The sequence below is a fragment of the Heterodontus francisci genome, chromosome 43 (assembly GCF_036365525.1).
Source record: "Heterodontus francisci isolate sHetFra1 chromosome 43, sHetFra1.hap1, whole genome shotgun sequence".
NCBI lineage: Eukaryota > Metazoa > Chordata > Chondrichthyes > Heterodontiformes > Heterodontidae > Heterodontus > Heterodontus francisci.
Window position 1 is genome coordinate 12,762,338 of NC_090413.1, and position 14,501 is coordinate 12,776,838.

The 14,501-nt window shown below is 46.6% G+C and overlaps 1 protein-coding gene across 2 annotated transcripts in view; it reads right to left on the bottom strand.

Moving 5' to 3' along the window:
- mcoln1a (mucolipin TRP cation channel 1a) overlaps positions 1-14,501 on the bottom strand; it is a 48,014-nt gene that overhangs the window by 14,855 nt on the left and 18,658 nt on the right. For both annotated transcript variants that reach the window (XM_068020910.1, XM_068020909.1), the window contains 6 exons: positions 11,705-11,861; positions 9,255-9,336; positions 5,652-5,748; positions 4,959-5,058; positions 1,748-1,857; positions 747-896 (listed from right to left, as the gene is read on the bottom strand). In XM_068020910.1, the coding sequence (XP_067877011.1) occupies positions 747-896; positions 1,748-1,857; positions 4,959-5,058; positions 5,652-5,748; positions 9,255-9,336; positions 11,705-11,861 (696 nt within the window). The remainder of the gene's footprint in view (positions 1-746; positions 897-1,747; positions 1,858-4,958; positions 5,059-5,651; positions 5,749-9,254; positions 9,337-11,704; positions 11,862-14,501) is intronic.

Sequence of the window (14,501 nt, forward strand, 5' to 3'; positions counted from 1 at the left end):
TGTGATCAAGTAGCTTTGTAAACACAAGTTTTGACTGCACTAACTTTTGCAATGGCACTACACAACCTCTATGTTTCACTAGGCAGCACTGCGGATCACAACACCACACTCCAATTCAGAGTCCTGGTCTCACTTTATGGAGACCAATTTTACAGTCCGACAGAGACTATGAACCTGGAGTGCTCCACGTATAAACCAGCACGCTACAAGAAAACCTCCAGCATTTACAGGACAACAAAAGGCTATCTAGCCAATACCTGAAAGGTCCATCAAGTCACTGTACACTGAAATTCTCTCGTTTCCAACTTTTAACATGTCATGCAACCATTCCCAGTCCCCATCAACCCCCCCACCCACCGTCCGTGATACACTGATCACTCACACCTACATCACCTCACTCCCAGCCCCATTCAATCACACTCACCTCAGCAGCCATATGCCAACCTTCCTCTCTCGCTTACTTCCGTATTGATATATCACACATACCCACCCATCTTCACACTCACTCATTAATAGTGCTAAATTGACATATATTAACATAAAACACACAGATGTTTTTATTTCAGCATGAAGCGTTGAAGGTATTAATGCAGTTGAGCGATTGTGAGGGCGCTACCCTTGCCTCATGAATTAAACCATCCTGTGGTGTGATTCTAACCGTGTGTGTGAAGAGCCAGCACTGGGTGAAGTCCCAGTCGGACCCGGACCCGACAGCGTTCAGTATGAAATGGCAAAGCCTCCTTTACCTTGGACTCGATTCCTATCTTCATGATTGTTCCCAAGAAGGTGAAAATGTCACTGACTATGAGCAGGATGTACCAGCCATTGAGAAACTCCATGCGAGTGGAGTACGACACCTCCTGCTTGTGCTTCAGCCGGAAGAATTTCCCAAATTCCTGGGGACAGAGAGAGAGGTTTACTGGCCGCTCTGGGATCTGTGGTTTCAAATCTCAACGCGCTAGGCTCCAGCATCATCACTAACCCAGGGTGATGGTGACGTGTTAACAACACCTATACAGAGCTGCTACCGGGGATGGGGAGGGTGCTGACAAAGAGGGCTGAAACTCTGCCCTAAGGGAACTGGCAGCACAGCAGTGCTGGGTATCGCCACGAGCAGAAACATCTCTCTATGTCTACCCTATAGAGCCCCTATTAGGTCACCCCTCAGTTTCTTTTTTGTTCAGAAAAGATCCCCAGCCTGTTCAATCTTTCCTGATGATTATAACCTCAGTTCTGGTGCTATCCTTGAGAATCTTCTTTATTCTTTCCGTAATACGGAGATCGGAACTGTGCATTTAGTTCAATCAGTGCAATCTACATTAGTCAAATGTAAAGTAACAAACATTATCACATCAGTGGGTCATCTTGCTCGACTTGAAACAAAATAACATCCAACTATGCTCTTACATTCTGATCATCTGGCCCTGGTGAAAACTTGCCCTTGCCATTTTCCGCTTAAAAATCTGACCATCAGTTAATGTTTCAATCTCTCTCTCTTCATAAACCAAAGAGAAGACTTTACTCGTGTGGAACACAAACACTGGCATGGACAAGTTAGGTCAAATGGCCTGATACCATGCTGTACATTCTATGTAACACAATATAGTTCACGAGCAATTTAACCACCTTTTTTAAAACTTGTGAGAATACACTTTGATTTAAAATCCACCATTTAAGTGCACTGTGTAAAACTGTTCCCCACAAATCACAACTCCACACCGGGTAACAGAAAAGTAAATGTACTCACTAGTTGCAGCATGATTCCTCGGACAATCGATCTCATGCACAGGACAAAGGACAGCACACAAAGTGCAATGACAAAAATGTCGAAGATTAGCCGCCCAGTGTCATTATTAGCTGTATTGGGGGAGTGGGACAGCGGGTGAGGAGAGAGGAGGAGGAAACTTTTAATTAAACAAAAAATTGAAGAGTGAATAAAACCACTATGAGATTTTGACAAACAGCAGTGAGCGAGTGCACACAGCCTTTCAGTATTTCTACAATTCCAAGTTACGGAGGCTATTACAGTTCACGTATGTATTATTCAGCATTGTCACTGGGACTTCAATAAGTGAGTGAATTATTCACATCCACTTGAACTGTTTAAAAACAAATAAAACAACCAGTACAATTATCCATCAAAACTTATCAAAGTCATATAGTGCAGGAGGCCACCATTCAGCCCATTAAGCCTGTGCTGGCTCTTTGAAAGACCAATTGGTCCCATTCCCCTGCTCTTTCCCCATAGCCCTGCAATATTTTGCTTTTCAAGTATTCGTCCAATACCCTTTTGAAAGTTACTACTGAATCTGTTACCAACCCGCTTTCAGGTAGTGCATTACTTGTCCATATCTGGAGAGGCCACTTTGAACAAGACACGGGTGCAATACAGGTGGGTGTAGGCAAGCCCTGGAGATAGAGAAGCTGGATGCTATGGAGAAATGTATTGAGCGACAAAAGTGGAAGTGTACTGGCACATCAACCCATGTTGGGTGAAGTAGGAGTTCCTCTTTTGCAAAGGAAGCTACATCGCAAGTCAACCCAACGATAGTCCAGTTTCTGGGACGGGACTGGAGATGTTTATGTTTAGAGATACAGCACTGAAACAGGTCCTTCGACCCGCCGAGTCTGTGCCGACCATCAACCACCCATTTATACTAATCCTACACTAATCCCATATTCCTACCACAATCCCCACCTGTCCCTATATTCCCTACCACCTACCTATACTAGGGGCAATTTATAATGGCCAATTTACCTATCAACCTGCAAGTCTTTGGCATGTGGGAGGAAACCGGAGCACCCGGAGGAAACCCACGCAGACACAGGGAGAACTTGCAAACTCCACACAGGCAGTACCCAGAATTGAACCCAGGTCGCTGGAGCTGTGAGGCTGCGGTGCTAACCACTGCGCCGCCCCATCAACCTGCAAGTCTTTGGCATGTGGGAGGAAACCGGAGCACCCGGAGGAAACCCACGCAGACACAGGGAGAACTTGCAAACTCCACACAGGCAGTACCCAGAATTGAACCCGGGTCACTGGAGCTGTGAGGCTGCGGTGCTAACCACTGCGCCGCCCGATGTTTAATATACTTGGAATAATAATCACTGAGATGCATCCTCAAGAATTCCCACCAAGCTCGAGTGTGCTAAATAAAGAGCACGCTATCTCAGTGGTAGCACTCTTGCTCGAGTGAGATGGTTCAAGCTCCACCCCCCAGAGACTTCAGCATAAAATCTAGGCTGACGCTAGTGCTGTGCTGAGGGAGTGCTGCACTGGCAGAAGTTCTGTCTCTCAGTTAAGCCGAGGCCCTATCTGCCCTCAGGTGGGCATGGCAGATTACGTGCCACTATTTGAAGAGCAGGGAAGTTCTCCCCAGCCAACATCAATATCAGGCAAAATCGCTAAAATTAAAATTACCTAGTCATTCATCACACTGTTTGAGGGAGCTTGCTGTGCACATTCCCTACACTACACTGCAACAACACTTCAATAATGTGTCAATGACTGAAGCACTTTGGAATGTTGGAATGAAAGGTGCCATACAGATGCATGTCTGTCTTTTACGCCAGCCTAATTTCCACTGGGAGACAGCAGTATGGGGTGTTACAATTGGCCTCGTGGGTCTTGGCTACTGAGGAGGTGGAAATACATTCCTCAGGGTCCCTACATTATGAATAGCAACTTGAATAAGGTGATGCAAGGCTGTCAGTGCCACTAGAACTGTACCCCAGCATGGGTCAGCATCTCGGGCGTGGGGGTTGGGAGAAGGGAGAACAGCTTTTGCATATGCAGGCAACAGATTCACACACTGACAGCAAAGATAATGTGTAATCTCTGTGGGACTTACATCCCCCACCAAGGCACTGGCTCTGTTCCACGGAGGCCAAATGTCCTCCAGCACCACGTCAGAGTGGCCATTCTGCAGCTGAGCGCCGTGACAGGGAATGTCAGCAGGAAAGCCACAGCCCAGCTCAACCCGTCTTCTACTGGCATTATGACTTTCATCAAAATAACAAAGAATCAGCAGCAGAAACTCCGAGGCCAAACAACCAGAGATTTCCAGCATAGGAGGCAGCCTTTCAGCCCACTGTGTATGTACTTGAGCATTCCCAAACTATTCCCATTGTCCCGATCTCTCCAATAACCCTGCATCAATCCCAAACAAATCCCACCCCCCTGCTCTCCCCATAGCCCTGTATCAATCCAAACTAACTCTACTCCACTCCACTCTCTCCCCGTAGCCATGTCAATCCCAAACTAACCCCACTGCCCCACTCTCCCCCCCATTAACCCTGTATCAATCGCAAACTATTCTCACTGTCCCGATCTCCCCAGTAACCCGGCATCAATCCCAAACTATTCCCACTGTCCCCACAGCCGTCAATCCTAAACTAATTCCACTGCCCCACACTCTTCCCATTGCCCAGTATCAATCCCAAACTAATCCCACTGCCCCACACTTTCCCCATAGCCAGGTCAATCCCAAACTAATCCCACTGTCCCACTCTCTCCCCATAGCCAGGTCAATCCCAAACTAATCCCACTGCCCCACACTCTCCCCATAGTCATCAATCCCAAACTAATCCCACTGCCCCACACTTTCCCCATAGCCAGGTCAATCCCAAACTAATCCCACTGTCCCACTCTCTCCCCATAGCCCTGTATCAATCCCAATCTAATCCCATTGCCCCACTCTCTCCCCATAGCCAGGTCAATCCCAAACTAATCCCACTGCCCCACTCTCTCCCCATAGCCAGGTCAATCCCAAACTAATCCCACTCTCTCCCCATAGCCCTGTATCAATCCCAATCTAATCCCATTGCCCCACTCTCTCCCCATAGCCAGGTCAATCCCAAACTAATCCCACTGTCCCACACTCTCCCCAGAGACCATACCAGACAAAGGTTACTCATTGCAAGTTCGCAGAATTTTAATTTCTATTAGATATCCTCACCGTATCCAAAAACACTGGGATCAACGCACTCATTAATAACCACATTATTATCCAGAGTGATCTTTATCCGGCCACTGTGTGCTTTATTGTCAAACAGGATCTGAAATGGATTTGAAATTATTAATTTCCTCATCTCGTGCTCCCACACTCCCACAATCACCTGAATGTGCCATCTAGCTGCTACATTAAGAGGCTCTGTCAGCCCCAAGCTACCATTCTTCCTTATCCAAGAGCCCAAACAGTGAACGGCAGTGGGCTGTTAAACTACAGAGGCATCACAGCCAAGCCTGATCCTATCCTTTTACACTCGCACTTTCCAATGTGGGGGGGGGGGGGAGGGTGTGATGGGACATCACTGGATAGGGATTTATTTCCAAGTCAGGATGGTGTGTGGCTTGGCGGGGAATTTGTGGCTGCTGCCCTTGCCCTTCTAGGTGGTAGAGGTTTGGGAGGTGCTGCCGGAGAAGCCTTGGTGAGTTGCTGCAGTGCGACCATGGTGTGTCAGGGAAGGAGAGGAATATTTAGCCTTTGTGGACATTGAACTGGCAGCATAGCAAAAAGCGTCATCGCCCCGTCATGTGAGCAGCTGAACAGGCTCTTACATGAGTTAACATACAAGAGAGCTCAACATTAAACTACCCACTTGGAGAGAGGAACTGTTATTCACAAAACAAGAATGAGCATTGTACTTACCAGAATCTGAAATGTGTAACAATCTGGGATTTCATGGTTGATAATTGTCTGAATGTTTATGGCCTTCAGTTTAAAACTTATGGAGACATCTAACAGCCTGAGAACACAAAATCAGAATAGGTTCTAGCAGGTTGGCTGTGAGTGCCTTCCCTTTGCTCCCCTTCCCCCACCTGCCATAGCCCAGTAAGTTTTCCCAGTGACTAGCAGAGAATGTCCCAAATTCACTCGCAATCGATGCTGTGAGCCGATCTCAGACAAAGCAGTAGAGGCTCTGAAACTGGTCTTGGCTTCAGGAGGTTAGAGAGTGCAGAACTGACTGCTGCTGCAAGTGCACAGATGTCAAGAAGGGTTACAATTGGACTTAATGATGATGGTCCACACAGTTGAATAGTCTGACAACACTCACGGATTGCACATGAAGCTTGACCAGCTGTGGAATTCATTGCCTCAAGGCTGGTGGAAACAAATTCAATCGTAACTTTTGGAAAGGAATTGGATAAATACTTGGAAAGCAAACTTTGCAGGGCTTTGGGGAAAGAGCAGGGGAATGGGATGAACTGGATAGCTCTTTTAAAGAGCCAGCACAGGCATGATGGGCCAAATGGCCTCCTTCTCTGCTGTACATTTCTATGAAGCTAACTGGCACCAAATGAACATTAAGAGTCAGTGAAATAGCTTGCAGCACAATAAAATGTAACCATTATTTCCTCCCCCATATTGCTAATACGTTCTCTCCTCAGAGGCACTCATTCAAACTGGTTCCACATAGCCATGTTCCTCACGAGTGAACCCAGACAAGCCATTCCACAGTGAGAGGCATCATATCCCACAAATCTGGCGAGCACAGGATGGAAGGAGCAGAAATCATGCCTGATTTACCCCTTCTTTGCCCAGGAGTCCCAGGATAATTTTAGCACCACAGCATGTGCAGACTCTGCTCAGCTAACTCCGTAAAGGCCGGGGGTTGAATCTGGTACTTGTGCTCCAATCGGATACTCACAGTACGTGGTGTTATTTATTCAATGAGGCAACAGTGGGTGACAGCAGAAACCAGGGACCCACCCCCCACACCCCAAACTCAGGTACATTATAACCTCAAACTCAGGGCATCAAACACTCCCAGCAGTTATTTTGCATGACTTACAAACCCGAGGTTTTTCAGTAAAGTATTATCAGCTAACAAAGACTGTTTCAACACATCACAAGCAGTTAGATACACGTATGGAAATCCCTCATGTTAACCTCACTGGGAAAAATATAAAAGGGATTTACTATTTTATTCTGCTTTGAATCTTCCAATAAAATCAACAGGAGCTGTTCTCCCTTTGTTGGGATTGTGCTATCCTAGTGTGTGAAGGGGGAACTCAGGACTCAAACCTGGGATCAACTGAAGGGGGCAGTTTAAGTCGGGTGACTCAGAGGGTTGGGACATCCGATCAGTTTTACAATTCCCATGCAATGTGCACACAGCCAAACAGTCAAGAGACAAACCTGTAAAGGCTTTTCAGAAACATGTAAAATGGAATGGCAAGAATTGCGAGGCATCTCATGTTTCTGTACTGAAGTAATCTGATCTCTACTGTACTTTCCAAAATGTGAAATTTGAAATGTTTTGTAATGTATTTTTGCACATTTTTATGAATGGAGTATATTTTTGGAAAAAAAAATCATGACGACTAAAACTAATTTGATCAGGACAGGACCTTCATCTTTCCAGTTCCAGACCCACTAAAATATGAGATGTCTCTGGCCAACTCAACATTTTCTTTTATAAAGTTATTTTTCCCTTCTGTCCTGACTCTCAGAGTACAGGTCACCTCCTCTTTTGAGAGCACTGACTCATTGGGTTCAGGCCCCCACCTTTCCTGAAAGTGCTGACTTTCACTGGGGTTCAGGTTCCTTCCTCTCCTGTTGGTGCTGACTCGCACTGGGGTAGAGCCACCAACCCCGCATGCTAGTACTATTCTTCAAGATAGCCTAAGACAGAATGTGTTGGAAGATTTTCCAACTGTGAATGTACCACATCCTGTCCTGATTCAGCACCAGTTGTCCCAGTTAACTTAGCACACACCTGGGACGGAAACATCTGGGTCTGCTCCACACAGGACAGTTCTCACCAGTCGAGTCACTGAGGGAACTACCAGCTACTTCAGCAACATTGCCAGCAAAAGCTCATCATAGATACAGGAACGTTGTACAGATTAAAGTGAGAGTGATGTTCCATTCATACCCCACCATTCTGAGCCTAGCTGGCTTCTGAACCCCAGTGTCTGTAGAGAAAACAGGGCAGTGAGCAAGACAAACTCGGTTAAGAGCTGCAGTCCTGAGCTGCACTTGCTCTACAGCTATCCTCAGGAATATATCAACATGCTGGTCCCTATGCAAAGGGCACGAGTTAAAAAAGAGCCATCCCCAGGCATTGACCAAGTGGAGGCCAGAGGGCAAGTGACTGAACATGAAATCTTAGGGAGGGGCAGCTTGTACAATAAATCCCAGCTAGAAGAGATGAGCAGGTGCAAGGGAAGCAGATTAAAAATGGCCTCCAGTGCATATTGGAGAGTTGACTGTGGTAGGGCCTCAGGGATCATTAGTGCCAACATATTTATAATTATGTATATTCAAGACTAGGGGACAGTCACTAATAAATTCAATAAAACAATTCAGGAGAAACTTCTTTACTCGGCATGGTTAGAACGTAGTGTAGTTGAAGCGAATAAGCATAGATGCATTTAAGGGGAAGCTAGATACCTAAAAGGGAGAAAGAAATAGGTTACACAAATAGGGTCAGGAGGAGGCTTGTGTGAAGCATAAGTGCTGGCATAGACCATATGGGCCGAATGGTCTGTTTCTGTGCTGTAAATTCTATGTAATTCTACGAAGTGACTGGCTATGAGCATTCCTCCACAATGGCAATCAAGTCACGCATTACACGTATTTAAAAGGCAGGAGGGGTAACCACCTCAACACCTACTGCATGCAGAAATACACATGTTAAAACAGGCCATTCAGCCCAACCAATCCATGGCAGCGTTTACCCTCCAAGTGAACAAATAATCCTAAATCATATTTACCCCCCCACCCAATTCCCATATCCCCTTATCCAATCTACTCTTGAAGCTAGTCACAATTTCTGTCTTGCCAACTAACCTCGGAAGTGACTGTCACTGTCGCACAACTGCGTGTGAAGAGGTTTCCCCCGTCCTCTGTTTGAAATCTCGTTGCGTTTAATCCGGTATGTTTGGTTCCTCGTTCTAGGCAGTCTGCTGACATTCACGCTTCCCCATCCTTTCATGATTTAAAACTCTATTCTATCACACAGTAACGCGAGATGTTGGAATGGAAAAAGCACCAGGTTGTCAAGTTTTTCCTCGTACCACGCAGCAACCTTGCATGCCCGCACTGCACTCTCTAAAACCTCAATATCCTTCCTGTTGTGCAGGACTCAATGTTGCACAGTACTCTACCTCAGTTTTATATAGGCTTACGGTCAGCTCGTGGTCTAATCAATGCGTTACATATTCAAGTTAACAACTGTAAGCAACCATTCAAACCAGGTTCAACAAAATAATCACAAATGTTGTTTTAAAATGAGGATGACTTTACTTGTAGAATTTCAGTGTGATGTTCCTGTACGTCTGCCTCTCTCCGGGGTGGACGTGTGAGTTGGGCCTCACACTCTCACACTCTGGAAGAAAAGGAGCAGAATTACCTACAAGAATGTGAGAAGTCCATTGCAGTTAACACATGCAGCCCTGTCCATCGCCAGTCAGTCAATCAACAATCGCCTGAGGTGATCAGTGAAAGCTGACCAAAAGCTAGAGGTCCCATCACACCCCCAGTGCATCGCGTTCCAAGTTTTAAATCAGAACAGATAAGGCTGGTCATGCACAATGGGTCAGTCAGCATCTGAACGGGGTGGTTAACGTCTCAGGTATGGCCCTGAGACTGAATTTGAAGGGCCCCACCCGAAATTGTGAACTCTTCCCTTCAGCATTGAGTGGGACTGTGATTCTGATGAAGGCTCCCAACCAAAACATAAACTTGCCTTCCTCCTTCCAACAGAGCCACAGTGTTTCTTCAGGTTTCTAGACCCCGGGTACCCATGGTTTCTCATATCTCTGCATTTTATTACTGAGAATCAGCATGCAACAGTGGCATATTGCCCCCAACCCATCGCCACCCACCCACTTAACACTAACACCCAGCCCAAATCCACTCTCCCCTCCCCCACCCCTCCAACCACTGCTATGCTGTGGGCTGGGTGCACCTTTGACCCACACATTTGCTGGACGAATTGCAATGGTACTCACTGTTGGGTTGGTGCTGCTGTAGAACAGCGTGACAGCACAGCAAGTGACACCAGTTAACAAGCTTTTGCAGGGCAGAGCTTCAGGCCTGATTCCAGCAAATCAAATCACTGGATTTAGATGCTCACCCAAAACTCTGTGGCCCATATCCTAACTCGCGCCTAGTCTTTTTCACCCTCATGCTTCCCTGACTCCTGACTGGCAAAGCCTCAATTTTAAAATTCTCACCCCCATCTCTGTAACCTCCTCCCACCCCATAATCCTCTGAGGCCTCTGTGTTCCTCCAATTCTGGCCTTTTGTGCATCCAGATGATCATCACCTACCATTGGGGACCATGCCTTCAGCTGACTAGGTCCCACGCGCTGGAACCCCCTCCCCAAACACTCAGCCTCTCTCCCCTCCTTTAAAATGTTCCTTAAAACCCACCTCTACGAATGAGCTTTTGGTCACCTGCACTAATATTTATGATGTGGCTCAGTGTCAAATTTTCTTTTGATAATGCTCCTGTGAAGCACTTTGAAATTTGTTACCAAGTTAAAAGATCAATGTAAATGAAAGTTTATTTAATTGCAAACATGCAAAATGGATTTTTGCAGTTTTTCATATGCCAACGACTCTACCACGTATATTGAGCCGCACTGTGCAGGTCGTTTGAAACTTAATGCAAGGACTCTCTTTGCAGTTCCACTGATGGGGAAAATTAAACTCCTGCACTTCGAGATAGTTTAATATAAATCACATAATTAAAAAAAGATCCTGCCCAGGAGGGAGAGCGAGAGGCCTTGCCCTCATGTCCTCCACTCTATTTCTGAACAGGCTGACTCTCACTGGGGAAATATGGTTCCACAGGTGGTAGTCACCCTTCCCATTGTGGCAACACAGCACAAGGGCCCACAAATTCCAATGGTCAAACCTGCCAGCTCTCGTCAAACAGTCCCAAACATGAAGGGAGGGGTCATGGGGGAAAGTTACATGGGGACATCTTGGCCATGGAGCACAATCCTCCACCTTGTGGAGGAGAAGGGAGACATAAAGCTGGACCAGCCATATCAACACTACAAGAGGTCAGAGGCTGGGTATTCCAGGGTGGGTGACTCACCTTCTCACCCCTCAAAGCCTCTCCACTATCCATTGGGCTAAAGTCAGGAGTATGATGGATTACCCACTTGGTTAGATGGGTGAAATGCAGCAGCACCCAAGACGCTCGACAACATCCAAGTCAGAGCAGTTTGATCAATGCCCCTGCCACTGGATTCCATATCCACTACATTATGGTAGCAGTCTGTGCACAATCTGCAGGATATAGTGCAGCAACTCGCCAAGGTTACTCACACAGCACCAGCCAAACCTGTGACCTCTGCCGTCAAGAAGGACAACAGCAGCAATGTCATGGGATCACCATTACCTCCAACCTCCCCAAGTCTTTCACTATCCCAACGTGGACATATAATTGCCATTCCTTCAATCTTGAGTGTTTCTGGATCTAAGTCTTGGAACGATCTAACAGCATGTGGGAGCACCTTCAACAGAAGGCAGCCCACCACCTCCGCACGGCCACACTGGTGGAGGGGTTGGACAATAATTGCCGGCCTTGCTAGAATCATCCAAATTTTGAGAAGTGCGGAAGGTGGCAGAGTGGGGAAAGAGACACCTGGATGGTCTACAAGTGCTCTGCACAGTGACAACAGACTTGCAGCCAGAAAACGGGAGGTGTGATTTCATGAGCCACAGCCCCCGAATCTCACCTGTTATCACCTGTGGATTGATGTTGAAGGTGTCATTTGCAGGATTGATGCTGCCCTTCTTGTAAAAGCGCTGGCAGAGCTGCAGAGCAGTCTGATTTTCAGAACCTTCCAGCACATAGGCGTACCGTCCCAGAGTCATGTTGTGCAAAGCCAGGTACTACAAGGGGAAATAAAGCATCTTGCTTGAGCTGAACTGTAGTTACTCCAGATCCACCCAGTTAAATAGACGCAGGATCGAGCCACCTCATTTTCAGGGCCAAAAAATGTGACGAACATGGTCAAATAATAGGGATAAACAATTTTAAATAAAATTAAGTTATCAATAAGGAGGGAAGCAGTCAAGGGTAAGAGTTGAAGAATGTAACCAGGGAGGCATGATAAACAATGACTTACACTTCCAAAGCAACTTTCACAACCTCAGGACTTCCCAAAGTGTTTTACAGCCAATGCAGTGCTTTAAATGTCAGTACTGCTGCACTGTAAGAAATGTAGCAGCCAATGTGTACAGCAAGATCCCACAAACAGCAATGAGATAAATGATCAAAATAATCTGTTTCAATGATCTTGGAGATAAACGTTGGCCAAAATACCTGTTGGAGGGAGGGGAAGGCATGAGGACAGAAGTGCAGGAAATGGGTCAGACACGGCTGAAGGCCCCGTCAACCACAGTGGGGGGGTATCCTCGGTTGATATGATATCTGACATGTCTTCGTTTTTCCTACCACGTCCGGCCCATTTCCCGCACTTCTGCCCTCACGTCTTCCCCTCCCTCCCAGAACTGCAACAATGTTCCTTGTCCTCACTTTCCACCACCAGCCTCCACATCCAGAGGATCATCCTCCGCCATTTCCGCCACCTTCAGCGTGATGCCACTAACAAACACATCTTCCCCTCCCCTCCCGTTAGCATTCTGAAGGGATCGTTCCCTCCGCGACACCCTGGTCCACTCCTCCTTTACCCCAGACACCTCGTCCCCTTCCCAAGCAATCGCAGGTGTAATACCTGCCCTTTACCTCCTCTCTCCTCACCATCCAAGATCCCAAACACTCCTTTCAGGTGAAACAGCACTTTACTTGTACTTCTTTCAATTTAGTATTCGCTGCTCACAATGTGGTCTCCTCTACACTGGGGAGACAAATACAGACTGGGTGACTGCTTTGCTGAACACCTCCACTCAGTCCGAAAGCATAACCCCGAGCTTCTGGTTTCTTGCCATTTCAACACTCCCCTCTGCTCTCATGCCAACATTTCTGTCTTTGGCCAGCTCCAGTGTTCCAGTGAATATCAAGACAAGCTGAGGAGCAGCACCTGATCTTTCGATGAGTCACACTACAGCCTTGCGGACTGAACATTGAGTTCAATAACTTCAGGGAATGACTGACCTTTGCTCTTCACATAGTCAGAGCTGCTCATTATTCCGCTATGAACAGTCTCTCTGGTCTAATGCTTTGTCTTTCACCACAAGCATTAACACATGCTTTGCCTTTGTTAATTAATTAATCTCTCCTGCCCTATCAAACAGCTTCCCCTTTGTTGTCTCCCCCATTTCCCTCCCCTCCATTTGCTTAAAACCTAAATTCTTTTCTAACCTTTGTCAGGTCACAGACCTGAAACGTCAACTCTGCTTCTCTCTCCACAGATGCTGCCAGACCTGCTGAGTATTTCCAGCAATTTTTGTTTTTATTTATTTTAATTTTATTTAGAGATACAGCACTGAAACAGGCCCTTCAGCCCACCGAGTCTGCGCCGACCAACAACCACCCATTTATCCTAACCCTACAGTAATCCCATATTCCCTATCACCTCCCTACACTAGGGGAAGTTACAATGGCCAATTTACCTGCAAGTCTTTTGGATGTGGGAGGAAACCGGAGCACCTGGCGAAAACCCACGCAGACACAGGGAGAACTTGCAAACTCCGTACAGGCAGTACCCAGAATCGAACCCGGGTCCCTGGAGCTGTGAGGCTGCGGTGCTAACCACTGCACCACTGTGCCGCCCATTTTGTTTCAGAGGCTTAAGTAGCTAGATACTCCAAGTGCTGGGTGAGGGAGGAATGTTGACCAGGACACTCGAGAAATTCCTGCTCTCCTCTAAATCGCAATGAGACTTTTTTGTTTAGATCCATCTGAACAGACAAACTGATCGCACCTCGAATAATGCAGACTTCCTTAATACTACATTCAAGCGCCAGCCTAAAAAAAATGTCCTTAAGTCTCCAAGTGGGATTTGAACCCTCAACCCTGTAGTCCACAGCCCCAAGTACTACAAGTTGAATCTGTTTAGAACAGTGTAATGCTCTAGAAGGAAGCCAACAATTTCCCTGGGTTGCCCATTTAAGACAAAGATGAGAAGAAATATTTTCTGAGGGTAGTCAGTCTTTGGAATTCTCTTCCTCAAAAGGCAGTGGAAGCAGAGTCCTTGAATATTTTGAAGGCAGAGGTAGACAGATTCTTGATAAGCAAAGGGATGAAAGGTTATCAGGGGTAGGTGGGAATATGGAGTAATCAGTTCAGCCATGAACTTATTGAATGGCAGAGCAGGTTCGAGGGGCCAAGTGGCCTACTCCTGCTCCTAATGCGTATGTTCATATGTAATTTTGCTTATGTTTTTAAATAAAGGGCTTGGTGACTTTGACCAACTTCACTCTGTGTCCACTTAGTTACTCTCGGTGTGATCTCCTATCGGCTCAATACTTGAGTCGGGGAGGGGAACTGTCTATGGTTCCTGCTCTGGCTCATTGTACAACTACCTCTTCTGGCAAGTGGGCATATATGAATATTGGGAAAGCACTGGA